This window comes from Solanum lycopersicum, chromosome 2, assembly GCF_036512215.1.
Source record: "Solanum lycopersicum chromosome 2, SLM_r2.1".
Taxonomy (NCBI): domain Eukaryota; kingdom Viridiplantae; phylum Streptophyta; class Magnoliopsida; order Solanales; family Solanaceae; genus Solanum; species Solanum lycopersicum.
The window spans coordinates 22,233,893-22,251,507 of NC_090801.1; the positions used below are offsets into that span (position 1 = coordinate 22,233,893).

Genomic DNA, 17,615 nt, shown 5'->3' on the forward strand with positions numbered 1-17,615 from the left:
AGCTTGATGAATGGGATTTTTAAGCCATATTTGGACCTCTTGTTGATCATATTTATTGATGATATATTGGTATACTCAAAGAGCAAGAAGGAACATGAAGAGCATTTGAGAATGGTATTGGAAATGTTGAGGGAGAAAAAGCTTTATGCCAAGTTCTCTAAGTGTGAGTTTTGGCTAGATGCGGTGTCCTTCTTGGGGCACGTGGTTTCTAAGGATGGAGTGATGGTGGATCCTTCTAAGATTGAGACAGTGAAGAATTGGGTAAGACCTACTAGTGTGTCAGAAATAAGGAGCTTTGTTGGGTTAGCTAGCTACTACCGCCGATTTGTCAAGGGATTCTCTTCTATTGCTTCCCAATTGACGAACTTGACTAAGCAGAATGTTCCATTTGTATGGTCGGACGAATGTGAGGAAAGCTTTCAGAAGCTCAAGACTTTGTTGACTACCGCACCTATCCTTACCTTGCCAGTAGAGGGTAAGAACTTCATTGTTTATTGTGATGCATCCTATTCTGGGTTGGGTGCAGTACTAATGCAAGAGAAGAGTGTCATTGCTTATGCTTCAAGACAATTAAAAGTGCATGAACGTAACTATCCAACTCATGATTTGGAATTGGCTGCGGTAGTGTTTGCATTAAAGCAATGGAGACACTATTTATATGGGGTTAAGTGTGAGATCTATACGGATCATCGTAGCCTTCAGTATGTCTTTACTCAGAAAGATTTGAACTTAAGACAGAGGAGATGGATGGAGTTACTAAAGGACTACGATATCACTATCTTGTATCATCCGGGGAAGGCGAATGTTGTAGCGGATGCTTTAAGTAGGAAGGCGGGAAGCATGGGAAGTCTAGCTCACTTGCAAGCTTCTAGACGCCCATTGGCTAGAGTGGTTCAAACTCTAGCTAATGACTTGATGAGATTAGAAGTAAATGAGAGGGGAGGATTGTTGGCTTCTGTGGAGGCAAGATCTTTCTTTCTTGACAAGATTAAGGGAAGACAGTCTGATGATGAGAAACTGCGTAGAATTCAAGATAAGGTATTGCGAGGAGAGGCTAAGGAAGCACAAATCGATGAGGAAGGTGTTTTGAGGATCAAGGGAAGGGTATGCGTACCCCGCGTCGATGATTTTATCAACACTATTCTGACAGAGGCTCATAGTTCGAGGTATTCGATACATCCGGGTGCAACAAAGATGTACCGTGACCTAAAGCAACACTTTTGGTGGAGTAGAATGAAGCGTGACATTGTGGATTTTATCGCCAAATGTCCAAACTGTCAACAAGTAAAGTATGAACACCAAAGGCCCGGAGGAACACTTCAGAGAATGCCCATTCCGGAATGGAAGTGGGAAAGAATTGCAATGGATTTTGTGGTTGGTCTTCCGAAGACAATGGGTAAGTATGACTCCATTTGGGTAATTGTTGATAGGTTAACTAAGTCTGCTCACTTCATTCCGGTCAAGGTGACTTACAATGCAGAGAAGTTAGCCAAACTTTACATCTCGGAAGTGGTGCGATTGCATGGGGTTCCACTATCCATCATATCAGATAGAGGTACGCAGTTTACTTCTAAATTCTGGAAAACATTGCATGCGGAATTGGGTACTAGGTTGGACCTTAGTACTGCGTTCTATCCTCAGACCGATGGTCAGTCTGAAAGGAAGATTCAAGTGTTGGAGGATATGCTTCGTGCGTGTGTGATGGAGTTTGGTGGTCATTGGGATAGCTTCCTAACCTTAGCGGAGTTTTCATACAATAATAGCTAACACTCAAGCATTGATATGGCTCCATTTGAAGCATTGTATGGTAGGAGATGTAGGTCTCCCATTGGTTGGTTTGATGCGTTCGAGGTCAGACCTTGGGGTACTGATCTCTTGAGGGATTCGATGGAAAAAGTGAAGTATATTCAAGAAAAGCTTCTAGAGGCGCAAAGTAGACAAAAAGAATATGCAGATCGAAAGGTTAGAGACTTAGAGTTCATGGAGGGTGAACAAGTCTTGTTGAAAGTTTCACCAATGAAAGGGGTGATGCGGTTTGGTAAAAGGGGTAAACTTAGCCCAAGGTATATTGGTCCATTCGAAGTACTTAAGCGAGTAGGAGAGGTGGCTTATGAGTTAGCCTTGCCTCCAGGGTTGTCCAGAGTGCATCCGGTATTCCATGTGTCTATGTTGAAAAGATATCATGGGGATGGGAACTACATTATCCGTTGGGATTCAGTTTTGCTTGATGAGAACTTGTCTTATGAGGAGGAGCCTGTTGCTATTTTAGATAGAGAAGTTCGCAAGTTGAGGTCAAGAGAGATTGCATCCATCAAGGTGCAATGGAAGAATCGACCCGTTGAAGAAGCCACTTGGGAGAAGGAGGCGGATATGCGAGAAAAATACCCACATCTGTTTACAGATTCAGGTACTCCTTTTCGCCCTTGTTTTCCTTCTTTTGATCGTTCGGGGACGAACGATGGGTAAATTGGTATCTATTGTAACGACCTGTTTAGTCGTTTTGAGCAACAAACTTTAATTCTGGAAAAACAGGCTGAGGCGACGGACCAAACGACGATCCGTCATGGGCACGACAGACCGTCGCAGGGTCTCGTTTCAAAACACTTAGAAAATCTGAAATTGGGTACTGAAAATCGACTCTCTGAACTTTGTGACGGAATGGCAGGACGGACCGTCACAGGCGTGACGGACCGTCACGGAGACTTCAGTGAAAATCCATTCTCTGAACTTTGCGACGACCTGCAGGACGGACCGTCGCAGGCACGACGGCCCGTCACAGGTTGCGCAAATCCCAGGCAGAGTTGGATTTCTGGTGAAGTTTTAAGGGATGTTTTTGGACTATTCTTTCCTTAATTATAGATTTCGTGGGGTTATATTAATAACTAAAATTCTTGAGGGGTTAAAAGAGGTAACCCTAAGTTAATTAGTGGGGTATTATTGCCATCTTTTATTCTTAATTATATACTAATTAGGGTAAAAGAAAGAGGGTTTGAATAAAGAAAATAGAAAGAACAAGAGAGAGAGAGAATCGAACGAGAAGGGAGAAACGAAGCTTTGGGAAAATTCTTGCTTGATTCAACTCTTCGGTGGAGGTAGGTTATGGTTTTCATGCTATTCGTAGTAAACTCTTAATAGCGAATGATATGTGTTAGCAGTATTGTAAACCTTCTATATGCTTAATTGTATGCTTGCATGAATGATGTGATTATGTAATTGTTAATAAATAAGCATGATGAAGCTATTGAATCCCAAATCTTGAAAAGAAACCCTAATCTACTTTGTTAATGATGATGCCTTGGTATAAAAGAAGGCTTGATGAACGAAAGTGGTGAGATTAGGGGATCGGGTGCCACGTTCCGGTACCAGGATAGAATATGGATCAGGTGTCACGTTCCGACATCAGGATAGAATATGGATCGGGTGTCACATTCCGACACCAGGATAGAATATGGATCGGGTGCCACGTTCCGGTACCAGGATAAAGTATGGATCGGGTGTCACGTTCCGACACCAGGATAGAATATGGGTCGGGTGCCACGTTCCGCTACAAGGATAGTATATGAGGATCGGAGTATCACGTTCCGACACCAGGATAGTATATTGAGGAGCGGAGTGTCATGTACCGACACGAGGGGAATAAAGATAACGAATCTTGAAATATGTTAACATATCCAATCTAATTAACTAAATTCCCAAATGAGTATGATGAGGAGGTGTGAGTCCTCATTGATGTGCTTGGTGTTGTAACCAAGGGTTATGGTAACTGTAAATGCTGCATGCTAAGGATATTAGTTGATTTTATGATATTGCTTAATACATACTGTTTTCTATTTTGAGTTGGCCGATGATATCTACTCAGTACCCGTGTTTTTTACTGACCCCTACTTTTATTGTTTCTTCTTGTTTATTTGTGGAGTGCAGCAAACGTGCCGTCATCTTCGACTCAACAGTAACTCAAGCCAGTCTTACTACATCGGAAATTCAGGGTGAGCTAATGCTTCTAGCTTGGACTCGATCTTCTTCTTCAAGTCTTGATGCCTTGAACTTCCGGCATGGACTAGCTTCTTATGTATTTTTAGCTTTTAGAATACTCTTAGTTTAGTCATTCGATCGTAGATGTTCTTGCGATGATGACTTCCAGATTTTGGGAATAATAATAGTTATTGATTTATTTAATGAGTTTAAGTCTTCCGCATTACTTTATGTTGATATTACATTGAAATGTTAAGGTTTAGATTGGTTGGTTCGCTCAAATAGGAGGGTAAGTGTGGGTGCCAGTCGCGGCCTGGATTTGGGTCGTGACATAGAATTAATAAGAATTGATAGAATAGCTTATATAATATAATAATTAAAGTAATTTTTTTAAAAATCATTGTGTTACAATTATAGAATAGGTAGATGTAATGATTTATGATTACTCACTAGTTTCACATCCATCAATTTTGTGTCTAGCCTCTGTGTGCAAATGTCACATAATTATCAGATTAACTTTGGTAAATTGGGGTTCTAAGTCGGTAGTTATAAGAACAAAATTTTGTTATTTGGAGTATTTAGAAGTTAACGCTAGGCTTGAAATTTGGAGAAAAACATGTTAGTTGACATTAAGATTTACGAACATGATTATAAATTTGAGGTGAGTTTTGGATCTAAGATAGACATGAGTGTTGTTAGTTTCGAAAACTTATCATGGTAACTTATTTGAATAGATTACTTTGAGTTGGAACAACAACCAAAAAAAAAGATTCAAGTACTGGAATATTGCTCTGTTGTATGAGGCAAGTGGATTTGTAAACTCTTGTTAAGTGTATGAAATTTGTGTATTTCCTTTTAGTATGTGTTTTGGGCTAATGAGACTTGGTGATGGGATAATCTTGTCCACATTGATTAATTCTAGTAATGAAAAAAGAGTAATAAAAGTCAATTTGATCAATTATTTGTGTGTGATGTGTTGAGAATTTTTTGTGACGGACATTGATACGAGTTCCGGTGTTATAAAGGGAATGTTTATGACTATAGAATGGTGACATCCGAGGAGCACCCCATTGAAGTAACTGGTGTTGTTGTCCTCAAAGAGGACTAAGACTAACCTCTTAACATTCGTCATTACATTTCATAGGTTAATTTGTGGAAAAATTTAAAACTTTTCATTTACTTCTACATTGAGATTTACATAGATGTCTCACATACACATAATATATATATATATATATATATATATATATATATATATATCATAGGAAGTATAGGAGTTTACATAGACTACTCGCATAGGAATCATTAAATTGGCTTCTAATTTTACTTCACATACATAGTATAACAATGTAATATCATAGGAAGTATAGGATAAATCTCACATATAAACCATCTAAGTCGAATACAACATTCAAGCATAACCATTATTTTACTTTAATAAAGCCACATATAGGAAGATACAACAATTTTCTTCAAATGAAACGGAAATAACTAAATGTGTGAAAACTAAAAGAATATTAATAGCTAGACAGTGACATCGTCCTCGGAAGGTGAGGACCTACCGAACTTGGAGAATGAGAATCCAAGTATCTTTAAATTGCTCTTCTAGAATATCAACGGCCAGAACCTACATAATTTTAAAAACATGAAATATGGGTTAGCACACACTTGTAATAAGTATGAGAGTATGCACACAAAAAATTAAAAATCATGCTAAATGGGACATTTGTTCAAAATCATGCTAAGTTACTTTGAAAATCCTTATGCACAATCAAGAATACATATAATCCAGTGATCACATATTCCTTAAGACAAAATCATATACAACACATGACAACCATCATCAAGTATAAGTTAGTAAACATGTGTAATAGAATAATTGAATGCATAACCAACCGAACCCCAACATCAAGATATAACAACCAATCATGTAGAAGAGTTGATAACATGTTGTACATACATGACCATAACTCATAACCCAACATCAAGTCCACAAGTTCAATGACCAAGTAAAGTGTAATGACCCAGAACCAAAAAGTTATTCTTTTATAATTTTTAATAGCCCTTTGACTATAATTAAGTAATTTGTGGGTAATTTTGTTTATCGTTAATAATAATGTGTCAAGTCTGAAATGTTAAAATAGGTTAGTGGGAATTATTATTTTTAATACATAATTATTTAGAAAAGAAAATAAAGTGATGGAAGAAAACTGACCTAAACGTGCGACTAAAACCAAAGAAGTTTGAAAAAAAAATATATGAACAAGTACTCTGGCACCGTCGCATAGGAGCAATACCTTGAGGTAACGATTTTCAATCTGATATTGTTGGAGATGATTAGCTAATTTCCTAATTAACTGAGGGTCATAGTAGTATTATTTTATTATTATTAGGGGGATAGTGTAGCCTACATTTTCAATTCAATTTATATGTGTTGGTCGTAATTCAAGAAAAAGAAAAGATTCGCAGCGTTATAAGTGATTAAATAATGATTAGTTAATAATTATATAGTGATTGCACAATGTGTTGTTAATAGCTTTGGAGAATTTAATGGTAATGCTTCATTTGGCAGTATTCCAATTCCAGTGGAATATTAATATATTGACATCAATTATCAATAGTTCTTGGGTAATTAGTGGACGATGGTTGCAACTATTTATGAGTGAATGGTGTGTGACTGGATAATTGTTGGAAATAGAAATTTGGCGACAGTGCCAATTTAATGATCTTAGGTATTAAGATTAGATTAAGGTTATAAATATTTTAGGCTTTAAATTGTGGTTAAGGTCACTAGTCTTAGGAATTAATGGATCGGTTCCTTTAAAAAAATGGATTATCATGTTATGATTTAAGTGTGATATATTGAGATAGGTAATTAAATATTAGGTATGTTATATTATATAGATATCGTTAATGTTATGATATTTGGAGATATTGGAATTTAACTGTGAGCTTGAAATTTGGAAAATATGATAGTTGAAATGTAAATGGACATCAAGAATTACAAACTTGATTATAAAATTGGGTGAATTTTTAGGTCAAGGTTAAACACGTAAAAGTGAGAGTGTTGATAGTTTTGAACCTTATTGTGAATATATATATATATATATATATATATATATATATATATATATATATATATATATATATATATATATATATATATATATATATATGTATATATATATATATGTATATACTTGCATAGATTGCATCAATTTGGAAGCTCAACGGAGAGGGAAGATTCAAGTTCCGAAGTGATTGTTCGACTATTTGAGGAAAGTGGATTTCTAAACCCTTGTTAAGCGTATGAAATTCGTGTATTTCTTTGTGTAGTGTTGAGAATGACTTGGAGACTTGTTGCTTATTTGTTGTTGTTGTATTCCTTGTTGTTTATTGCGCTTTGTTATCAAAATGGTTATCTCCGAATTTTCATTGAGCATATCTTTTGCATTGTATCTGAGACATGGATGTGGTAAGAGGATGTACCAATTCGAGGGTCGTATCGCACACCGCGATGGATATTATATTTCGAGGGACGAATTACGCGCCGTGAAGGTTACTATTATCGAGGGTCGTGTCGTGCGCCGCGACAGATGCATGGACAGATATGTCCCTCATGGGTCCCGGACTGAGAGACAGCGGGTGTGTATCGCTAAGAAAGACATGCATAATTATACTTGACATTGCATCTCATGGCATTGCATATTTTATTATTAATGAACTTGAACACGTGTTTTGCTGATCTTGTGATTGTTTCTCTGTGAAGCTTGTGACTGTTGAATATTGAGTTGTTATTGAGAATGTGTAAACTGATAGAGTGTGGTTATTGAGTTGTGTGTTTGGTAAACTGTAAACTGTTAGGTTGTAGCGTGGAGGTTTAGATAGGGTGTAAGGAGTACCCGTATTTTGTTCACCTAACTTGTGTTTAGAGGTTTTCTTGTTGGGTACCGCGTGGTTTGGTACTCACCCATTGCTTCTACAAATTTTTGTAGGTTACGATCCCGGATCTTCGTGATACTTGTCATTCTTTTCGTTTCCGAGGCATCTTGTGGAGGGTTTTGAGGTAGTTGTTTGTCATCTCAGCGAACTTTCCTACTCCAGTTTATGACTTTGTTTTTACATGAAAGACAACTTCATATTATACTTCTATTTTATTTCAATTCTAATATTTACATTAGAGGCTTGTTCACCGGACAACCTGGTTTTTGGAATTGAATTAATATGACTTGGTTTTCATAATAGAAATTGTTGTTGGATAGTCATTTACTTCCGCACTTTGTTAGATATTGGGTTTTAGACTTAGTTGTCTTGGTGGGATAAGACGAGTGTCATCACACTCATTTTTGGGTCGTGGCAAATGGTATCAGAGCCCCAGGTTCATAGGTCTCACGTGTATACAAGCCGAGTCTACGTAGAGTCTCAAGGATCAGTACGGAGACGTCTGTACTTATCTCTGAGAGGCTATAAGGATTACTAGGAAACTTCCTTTTGTTCATTCTTTCTCATCGTGCGTAGTTACCTTCGTTAGTACTGAGTTGTTATATACTCTTTTGACAGATGACGAGGACTAGAACTAATGTTACTGGTGGTAGAGGGGAGGCACTTCCCGAGGCAGTTGTTGAGGCCCCAGCTAGTGGTAGGGGTAGATCTCGAGCTAGAGGTCGTGCTAGTAGTACGATAGAAGCCAGAGGTCGTGGACGTGGAGCAACACCAGTGATAGGTCGTGCTACAGAGGTCTCTACAGAACCTCAGATTGATGACAGGGAGGACTAGGTTCCTCCAGATCCTGTAGTCACACCTTTGCATCAGGATACACTATTGAGGGTGTTACGTGTGCTAGAGGGATTTTCTCAGGGTGGTGGGGCGACTACCACACCACATGACTCTCGTACTAGAGAAGGGGATAAGACCCAAGAGCAAAAACAAGCTCCAGTTTTTCAGGATGCGGTGGGGCAACTACCAGTAGATCCCGCGGTTCAGAATGATGTTGCACCAGTAGTTGGGGGTCAAGTTGCATAGATGGTTGTTCTGACAGAGGATGAGCAGCGTAGGTATCAGAGATTTCGAAAGATGGACCCACCTAAGTTTCAGGGTGGGAAGAGCGAGGACGCTCATGAGTTTGAAACTACTTGCCGAGAGTTACTAGAGGTGGTTGGATTATCTGAGTCACATGGGGTTCGATATGCTACACTACAGCTTCGTCGATCAGCGAGAGACTGGTGGAGGACTTATTCGGGGTGTTCGCAAGTTGGATCTCCTCCAGTGACTTGGGAGCAGTTTGCTAGTGCATTCCAAGATCATTTTGTCCCATGGAGCATGAGAGAGGAGACTCGCTTGAGCTTTGAGAGTCTGAGACAGGATGGTTTATCAGTTACAGAGTATGAGGCGCGTTTTTGCCAGTTGTCTAGGCATGTGTTGTCCATTATTCCAAATTAGACAGAGAGGATCCGCCGATTTGTGAGGGGATTCACTTTCTCTATCAGGTCAGCTGTGTTTCGGACATCTAGGGAGGGGACTTCTTTCCAGTCCATTGTGAGCACCGCCAAAGAGGAGGAATTGATAGAGAGAGAGGAGTTTGGGGACCCTAAAAGAGCTCGTATATCAGGTCAGTTTCAGGGTACCCCATCTGGAGGTAGGGGATCACAGAGAGTGAGTGGTTCTTTTCAGCAGTGGGGACCTATTCATGCATCTATGCCGATATTTCAGGCTGGCCAGACATCTAGGGGTTCTTATGAATCGGTTCTGGGATCGTACAGTTCACAGCGGCGACCTACAAGGCGAGGAAATTATAGTGGGTTTTCAGGGTCCACACAACAGTTCCCAGGTAAGAAATTTTGTTTTACTTGTGGAGATCCCGATCATCTAATGCGGCAGTGTACTTCACAAAGGGGTCGTGGTGGGCCTCGACCTAATTCTTCATTCCAGACTAGACCACCAGCACCACAGGGTAGAGGTCGTGGCAGAGTTCAATCAGGTAGAGGTGATAGAGTTTCTAGTAGTGGTGTTGCAGCTCAGCAGAGTGGGGGTAGAGGTACCACCCAGGATGGAGGTGGACGAGGAGGCCACTGCTATGCTTTCCCCGGGATACTTGAGGCGGAGACCTCTGATGCTGTTATTACAGGTATTATCCCAATATGCCATCGACCTGCGTCTGTGTTGTTTGATCCAGGTTCTACATTCTCTTATGTGTCTACGTATTTTGCTGCTAAATTTGATATGATATGTGATAGCATGACTGTACGTATTCGTGTTTCTACACCCGTGGGCAAGCCCTTAGTGGTGGATAAAGTTTATCGATCCTGTCTTGTTTCTTTGGCTGGGTATGACACTTGGGTAGGGCTTTCTCCTTATCATGCTGTCCTTGATTGTAATGCTAAGACTGTGACTTTAGCAATGCCTGGTGTTTCGAAGGTTGAGTGGAAGAGTGTTAGTGGCTCTTATCCTAGCAAGGTTATCTTTTTTATTCGTGCTCAGAGAATGGTGGAGAGGGGGTGTTTGTCTTACATAGCGTTTATTCGGGATACTAGTGTTGAACCACCTCCCATGGACTCTGTTCCTGTGGTTTAGGAGTTTCTCGATGTATTTCCTTCTTATCTTCCAGGTGTTCCTCCCGATAGGGATATCAATTTTGCTATTGATTTGGAGCCGGGCACTAAGCCTATTTCTATCTCTCCATACCATATGGCTCAAGAAGAGTTGAAAGAATTGAAGGATCAGTTGAAGGATTTATTGAGTAAGGGTTTTATTCGCCCTAGTGTATCACCTTGGGGTGCCCCTGTATTGTTTGTGAAGAAGAAGGATGGGACTATGAGAATGTGTATTGATTACAGACAGTTGAACAAGGTAACAGTGAAGAATAAGTATCCTCTTTCGCGTATTGATGACTTATTTGATCAGTTACAGGGAGCATCATTGTTCTCTAAGATTGATTTGAGGTCTGGGTATCATCAGTTGAAGATTAGGGCATCAGATATCCCTAAGACAGCTTTTTGAACTCGGTATGGGCATTATGAGTTCCTAGTGATGTCTTTCGGATTGACTAATGCCCCTGCAGCATTCATGGAGTTGATGAATGGGGTGTTTCGACCATACCTTGATTCTTTTGTGATTGTTTTCATCGATTACATCTTGGTTTACTCCAAGACTAAAGAGGACCATGTCCGACACTTGAGGATTGTACTTCAGAGGTTGAGAGAAGAGAAGTTGTATGCCAAGTCCTAAAAGTGTGAGTTATGGCATACTTCTGTGGAATTCTTAGGACATGTGGTGTCTAATGAGGGTATTAGAGTAGATCCGGCCAAGATTAAGGCAGTTAGAGGCTGGACGCGACCTACTTCACCTACTGAGATAAAGAGTTTTGTGGGATTGGCAGGCTATTATCGACGATTTGTTCAAAGTTTCTCTACTATTGCAGCTCCATTGACTAGATTGACTCGACATGATGTGAGTTTTCAGTGGTCTAATGAGTGTGAGGAGAGCTTTCAAAAGCTCAAGACTTTTTTGAGTTCTGCTCCTGTGTTGACTCTACCTGAGGAGGGTGTAGACTTTAGTGTGTATTATGATGCTTCAGGAGTTGGTTTGGGTGGTGTGTTGATGCAGAAGGGGAAAGTGATTGCTTATGCTTCTAGGCAGTTGAAATCCCATGAGAAGAACTACCCTACTCATGATTTGGAGTTGGCGGCAGTGGTATTTGTACTTAAGTTATGGCGTCATTATTTGAATGGAGTACTTGTGAGATCTTCACTGATCATCGGAGTCTTCAGTATATCTTTAGCCAAAGGGATTTGAACTTGAGGCAACGAAGATGGCTTGAGTTGCTGAAGGACTATGATGTGACCATTCTGTATCATCCGGGGAAGGCCAATGTTGTGGCCGATACTTTGAGTAGGAAGACTCATAGCATAGGGAGTCTTGCATCTCTTAGTGTTGAGGAGAAACCATTGGCTAGAGATGTTCAATTGTTAGCTAACAGTCTTGTCCGATTACAGATCTCAGAGGAGAGTGATGGGATGATTGCTTTTATTGAGGCTCGATCTTCTTTAGTTGAGCAGATTCGTGGAAGATCGAGCAGATTCATGCACACAAGTTTGATGATGAAAAATTATGTCTCATACGAGACAAAGTATTGGGAGGGGAAGCTAAGGAGGTTGTCCTTGATTCTGATGGTGTCTTGAGGATCGGAGGCAGGATTTGTGTGCCCAAGACAGACGATTTGATTAGATTGATCCTTGAGAAGGCCCATTTTTCTCGATATTCTATCCATCCGGGAGCGGCGAAAATGTATCATGATCTGAGTCAGCATTACTGGTGGTGTGGGATGAAGAGAGATATTACAGACTTTGTTTTGAGGTGTTTGACTTGCCAACAGGTCAAGTGTGAGCACCAGCGGCCTGGGGGTGTATCTCAAAGGATGCCTATTCCTACTTGGAAGTGGGAGCGGATTACTATGGACTTTGATGTGGGTTTGCCTACCACAGTGGGTGGTTATGACTCTATTAGGGTTGTTGTTGATAGGCTGACCAAGTCTTCCCACTTCATCCTTGTTCGGGTGAAGTATACAGCAGAAAAGTTAGCCGAGCTATATATCAGTCAGATTATGCGACTACATGGAGTTCCGATTTCTATCATATCAGATCGGGGTTCATTATTTACTTCTCATTTCTGGAAGGCATTACAACATGGTCTGGGTACTCAGTTAGATATGAGTACGGCATTTCACCCTCAGACAGATGGTCAATCTGAGCGGACCATTAAGGTATTGGAAGATATGCTTCGAGATTGTGCAATAGATTTTGGTGCTAGATGGGATCAATATTTACCATTAGCGGAGTTTGCCTATAATAACAGTTATCACTCTAGTATCCAGATGGCCCCATTTGAGGCGTTGTATGGAAGACGGTGTAGGTCTCCGATTGGTTGGTTTGATTCGGCTGAGATAGACTCTTTGGATACAGACTTGCTGAGAGATGCTATAGAGCAAGTCCGTATGATTCAGTTTAGATTATTGACAGCTCAGAGTCGACAATAGAGTTACGCAGACCGGAGAGTTAGAGCCTTGGTGTTTATGGAGGGTGATCATGTTTGGCTCCGACTATCACCCATGAAGGGTGTGATGAGGTTCGGAAAGAAGGGAAATCTAAGCCCTATATTCATTGGACCTTTTGAGATTTTGAGCCGAGTGGGAGAGGTGGCCTATAAGTTGTCCTTGCCACCTAGTTTGTCGCAGTTCATCCTGTTTTTCATGTCTCTATGCTTCGGAAGTATATTCCGGATGAATCTCATATGCTTTACTTTATGCTGTGGAGTTGAGTCCAGACTGGACATTTGAGGAGGAGCCTATATCTATTTTAGATAGGCAGATTCGAAAGCTTAAGACCAGTGGGAGAGGCAACTTGGGAGACTGAGTCTGACATGCGTGCTAGATATCCACAACTTTTTGAAGCTTCAGGTACTTTTTTTAACCGTATGTTCGAGGACGAACATGATTTTTAGTGGTGGATAATGTAATGACCCAGAACCAAAAAGTTATTCTTTTATAAGTTTGAACAGTCCTTTGACTATAATAAGTAATTTGTGGGTAATTTTTTTTATTGTTAATAATAATGGGTCAATTCTGAAATGTTAAAATAGGTTAGTAGGAATTATTATTTTTCATACATAATTATTTAGAAAAGAAAATAAAGTGATTGAAGAAAACTGACCTAAATGTGCGACTAAAACCAAAGAAGTTTGAAAAAAAATATACGAACAAGTACTCTGGCGCCGTCGCGTAGGAGCAATACCTTGAGGTAACGATTTTCAATCTGATATTGTTTGAGATGATTAGCGAATTTCCTAATTAACTGAGGTCATAGTTGTATTATTTTATTATTATTAGGGGATAGTGTAGCCTACATTTTCAATTCATTTCATATGTGTTGGTCGTGATTCAAGAAAAAAAAAGATTCGCAGCGTTATAAGTGATTGAATAATGATTAGTTAATAATTATATAGTGATTGCACAATGTGTTGTTAATAGTTTTGGAGAATTTAATGGTAATGCTTCATTTGACAGTATGCCAATTCTAGTGGAATATTAATATATTGGCATCAATTATCAATAGTTCTTGGGTAATTAGTGGATGATGGTTGCAACTAATTATGAGTGAATGGTGTGTGATTGGATAATTGTTGGAAATAGAAATTTGGCGACAATGCCAATTTAATGATCTTAGGTATTAAGATTAGATTAAGGTTATAAATATTTTAGGCTTTAAATTGTGGTTAAGGTCACTAGTCTTAGGAATTAATGGATCGATTCCTTTAAAAAAATGGATTATCATGTTTTGATTTAAGTGTGATATATTGAGATAGGTAATTAAATATTAGGTATGTTATATTATATAGATATCGTTAAAGTTATGATATTTGGAGAAATTGGAATTTAACTGTAAGCTTGAAATTTGGAAAATATAATAGTTTAAATGTTAATTGACATCAAGAATTACAAACTTGATTATAAAATTAGGTGAATTTTTAGGTCAAGGTTAAACACGTATAAGTGAGAGTGTTGATAGTTTTGAACCTTATTGTGAATATATATATATATATATATACTTGCATAGATTGCATCAATTTGGAAGCTCAACGGAGAGGGAAGATTCAAGTTCCGAAGTGATTGTTCGACTATTTGAGGCATGTGGATTTCTAAACCCTTGTTAAGCGTATGAAATTCGTGTATTTCCTTGTGGAGTGTTGAGAATGACTTGGAGACTTGTTGCTTATTTGTTGGTGTTGTATTCCTTGTTGTTTATTGCGCTCTGTTATCAAAATGGTTATCTCATCATTTTCATTGAGCATGTCATTTTCATTGTATCTGAGACATGGATGTGGTAAGAGGATATACCATTTCGAGGGTCGTATCGTGAGCCGCGATCGATATTATATTTTAAGGGACGTATCGCGCCGCAAAGGTTACTATTATCGAGGGTCATGTCGTGCGCCGTGACAGATGCATGGACAGATATGTCCCCATGGGTCCCGGACTGAGAGACAGCGGGTGTGTATCGTTAAGAAAGACATGCATCATTATACTTGACATTGCATCTAATGGCATTGCATATTTTATTATTAATGAACTTGAACACGTGTTTTGATGATCTTTTGATTGTTTCTCTATGAAGCTTGTGACTATTGAATATTGAGTTGTTATTGAGAATGTGTAAACTGATAGAGTGTGGTTATTGAGTTGTGTGGTTGGTAAACTGTAAACTGTTAGGCTGTAGCGTGGAGGTTTAGATAGGTTGTAAGGAGTACCCGTATTTTGTTCACCTAACTTGTGTTTAGAGGTTTGCTTGTTGGGTACCGCGTGGTTTGGTACTCACCCCTTGCTTCTACAAATTTTTGTAGGTTACGAGCCCGGATCTTCGTGATACTTGTCATTCTTTTCTTTTCTGAGGCATCTTGTGGAGGGTTGTGAGGTAGCTGTTTGTCATCTCAGCGAACTTTCCTAGTCCAGTTTATGACTTTGTTTTTACTTGAAAGACAACTTCATGTTAGACTTCTATTTTAATTCAATTCTAATATTTACATTAGAGGCTTGTGCACGTGACAACCTGGTTTTGGGAATTGAATTAATATGACTTGGTTTTCATAATAGAAATTGTTGTTGGATTGTCATTTACTTCCGCACTTTGTTAGCTATTGGGTTTTAGGCTGACTTGTCTTGGTGGGATAATATGAGTGCCATCACACTAATTTTTGGGTCGTGACATAAAGACCCATAACATTACTCAACCAAGTAAACCCAACAAAAGACAATAAACAATGTCTAGACTCACATAACATAACATTAAGAGTAATCAACATCATATCTAGCAATATGGACCAATAGATCATAAATTAAATTAACATAATATTGGGTCATCAACATGTAAAGTCGACATATTCATATCATTTGTTTTATAACACACAAGAACAACCTCCAAGATTTCCCTCTAGTCCAACAAGTGCAATGTAAAGGTAGAGTCCCATACCCCTACAAAGATTGAGTTAAACCCCTTAGGTCACCCTAGTTATTTTTCACATTACTAATTCATTTTAACTTCGAGAACAGTGACCTTAACCTACACCGAAAAATGTAGAATACTTGCCAATGTAGTACCAAAATATGAACATAGCATTCTAGGTGGATCCACTAGCTAGTATTCCTATGGGGGCAACATGGTTCAAGAACTAGGAGATATACTTGGTACAATTTCACTATGTCACCATCTCATGAGAATCATTGTGAACCTACATTCCCACATAGGAAAGAAACACATCTCACATCTAGTTCACTCGGTGGTAAGCTAGAGTCCCTTTTTGAAATGTCTTTAAACCTTTATTAATCATCATAACTTAGAATAGGCTATAGGAGACTAACCCCTTGTATATTTATATCATTAGCTCATTAGAAATTTCATGAGAATATCCTTTCAATAAAACCCTAATATATGAGATCAACACATTATCATCATCATATCATAATAAGGCAAATAGACAATTCATAGCCAACCTTATATTGTTCACCTTAAACATAATCTCACACCTTCACATAATTAAGCCATTTCAATAACATCATCATACCAACACCTAATCAATATAATCACAAGGAATGCTTCAATTGAACTTCATCCCCAAGTAAAAGCCATCAAAATTGAAGTAATGGTTCAAAATCATAATGTCTTACCAATCCCCCTTCAACAAGCCATCATCATTGGTTTTACGCTCAACCGATCCAATTTTATCATAAAAAGGTGTAATATCATCATTAATAGTAATTAAAACAATAGCTAACTCAGCTGCATTAATATTAATCAAAATTCAACATGAGTTCATAACCTAGGGTTCTGAAATTCGGGTCAATTCATGATCTATTCCACAATCTAGATTAATTCATCAATAACTAATGCAATTGAACCATAATACAACATAATATAATATTATTTACAAAAAGACACCATACACAATACAATTTAGAAAATCACATTTGTATTAGGAAGAAACCCATATGAAATTATTTTTAAAAAAAATCAATTTAGAAATACCCTCTGGGTAAGGAATCCCAAAGGTGAAAGGATCTCATACAAAGTTAATTGTTGAATATTGATGGATAAAAGCACCCTTCTTGCTTCCCTAATGACCTTGACCTCGCCTATCAATGGACTTTTTCTTCGGGAGAGAGAAAGTAGAGAGAAGGAAGAGCAATTTGGGTTTGGGATTTGATTTGTGTTAAGTGAGGTTTAAGACTTATGGTAGGTTATATAGTTAATTTACTAATCCAATTAACCAACACCTAACCACTAATTAAACACCTAACTAACTAACTTAATGAACTGATCCTAAATAAACTTCACAGTAAATCCACATGCCTGACTAATGAGACCCCGACCTACGAGTCATAGGTCAGTCAACGACCAGGACCCCCACTGTCCTGTGAAATCATAGTTTTGGTCAGAGAGTTGTAAAATTAACCTTTTTGTGAAAAAGGATAAGTGACCATTGATGGAGGTATCGACGCCCCGTCTATCAGGTAACGCCTCATCGCCTGCAACCTTCATGGCTAATACATGCATCGCTATAAATTGGCAGTTTTGGGTCAAAATAAAAGGGTCCTCCTC

General features: G+C 38.7%; 2 protein-coding genes across 2 annotated transcripts; both read left to right on the forward strand.

The window, feature by feature from the left end:
- Nucleotides 1-1,932: 1,932 nt before the first annotated feature.
- On the forward strand, nt 1,933-2,861 carry LOC138342274 (uncharacterized; the record flags this gene model as incomplete). The annotated part of the gene is made up of 1 exon (XM_069294626.1): nt 1,933-2,861. A coding segment is annotated over one exon (534 nt), but the record flags the coding sequence as incomplete, so codon positions are not given.
- A 6,184-nt stretch (nt 2,862-9,045) lies between these two features.
- On the forward strand, nt 9,046-13,003 carry LOC138341937 (uncharacterized). The gene is made up of 7 exons (XM_069294122.1): nt 9,046-9,353; nt 9,459-9,799; nt 10,367-10,425; nt 10,543-10,731; nt 11,431-11,583; nt 11,835-11,976; nt 12,027-13,003. The coding sequence occupies exons 1-7, from the start codon at nt 9,046-9,048 to the stop codon at nt 13,001-13,003; spliced, it is 2,169 nt and encodes a 722-aa protein (XP_069150223.1).
- The last annotated feature ends 4,612 nt before the right edge of the window (nt 13,004-17,615 follow it).

Coding starts and splice junctions, on each gene's coding strand:
- LOC138341937 (XM_069294122.1), top strand. CDS start 9,046: ATGGACCCACCTAAGTTTCAGGGTGGGAAGAGCGAGGACGCTCATGAG. Junction 9,800..10,366: donor GTCCACACAACAGTTCCCAG/GTAAGAAATTTT, acceptor CTGTGACTTTAG/CAATGCCTGGTGTTTCGAAG. Junction 11,977..12,026: donor ATTACAGATCTCAGAGGAGA/GTGATGGGATGA, acceptor TTAGTTGAGCAG/ATTCGTGGAAGATCGAGCAG.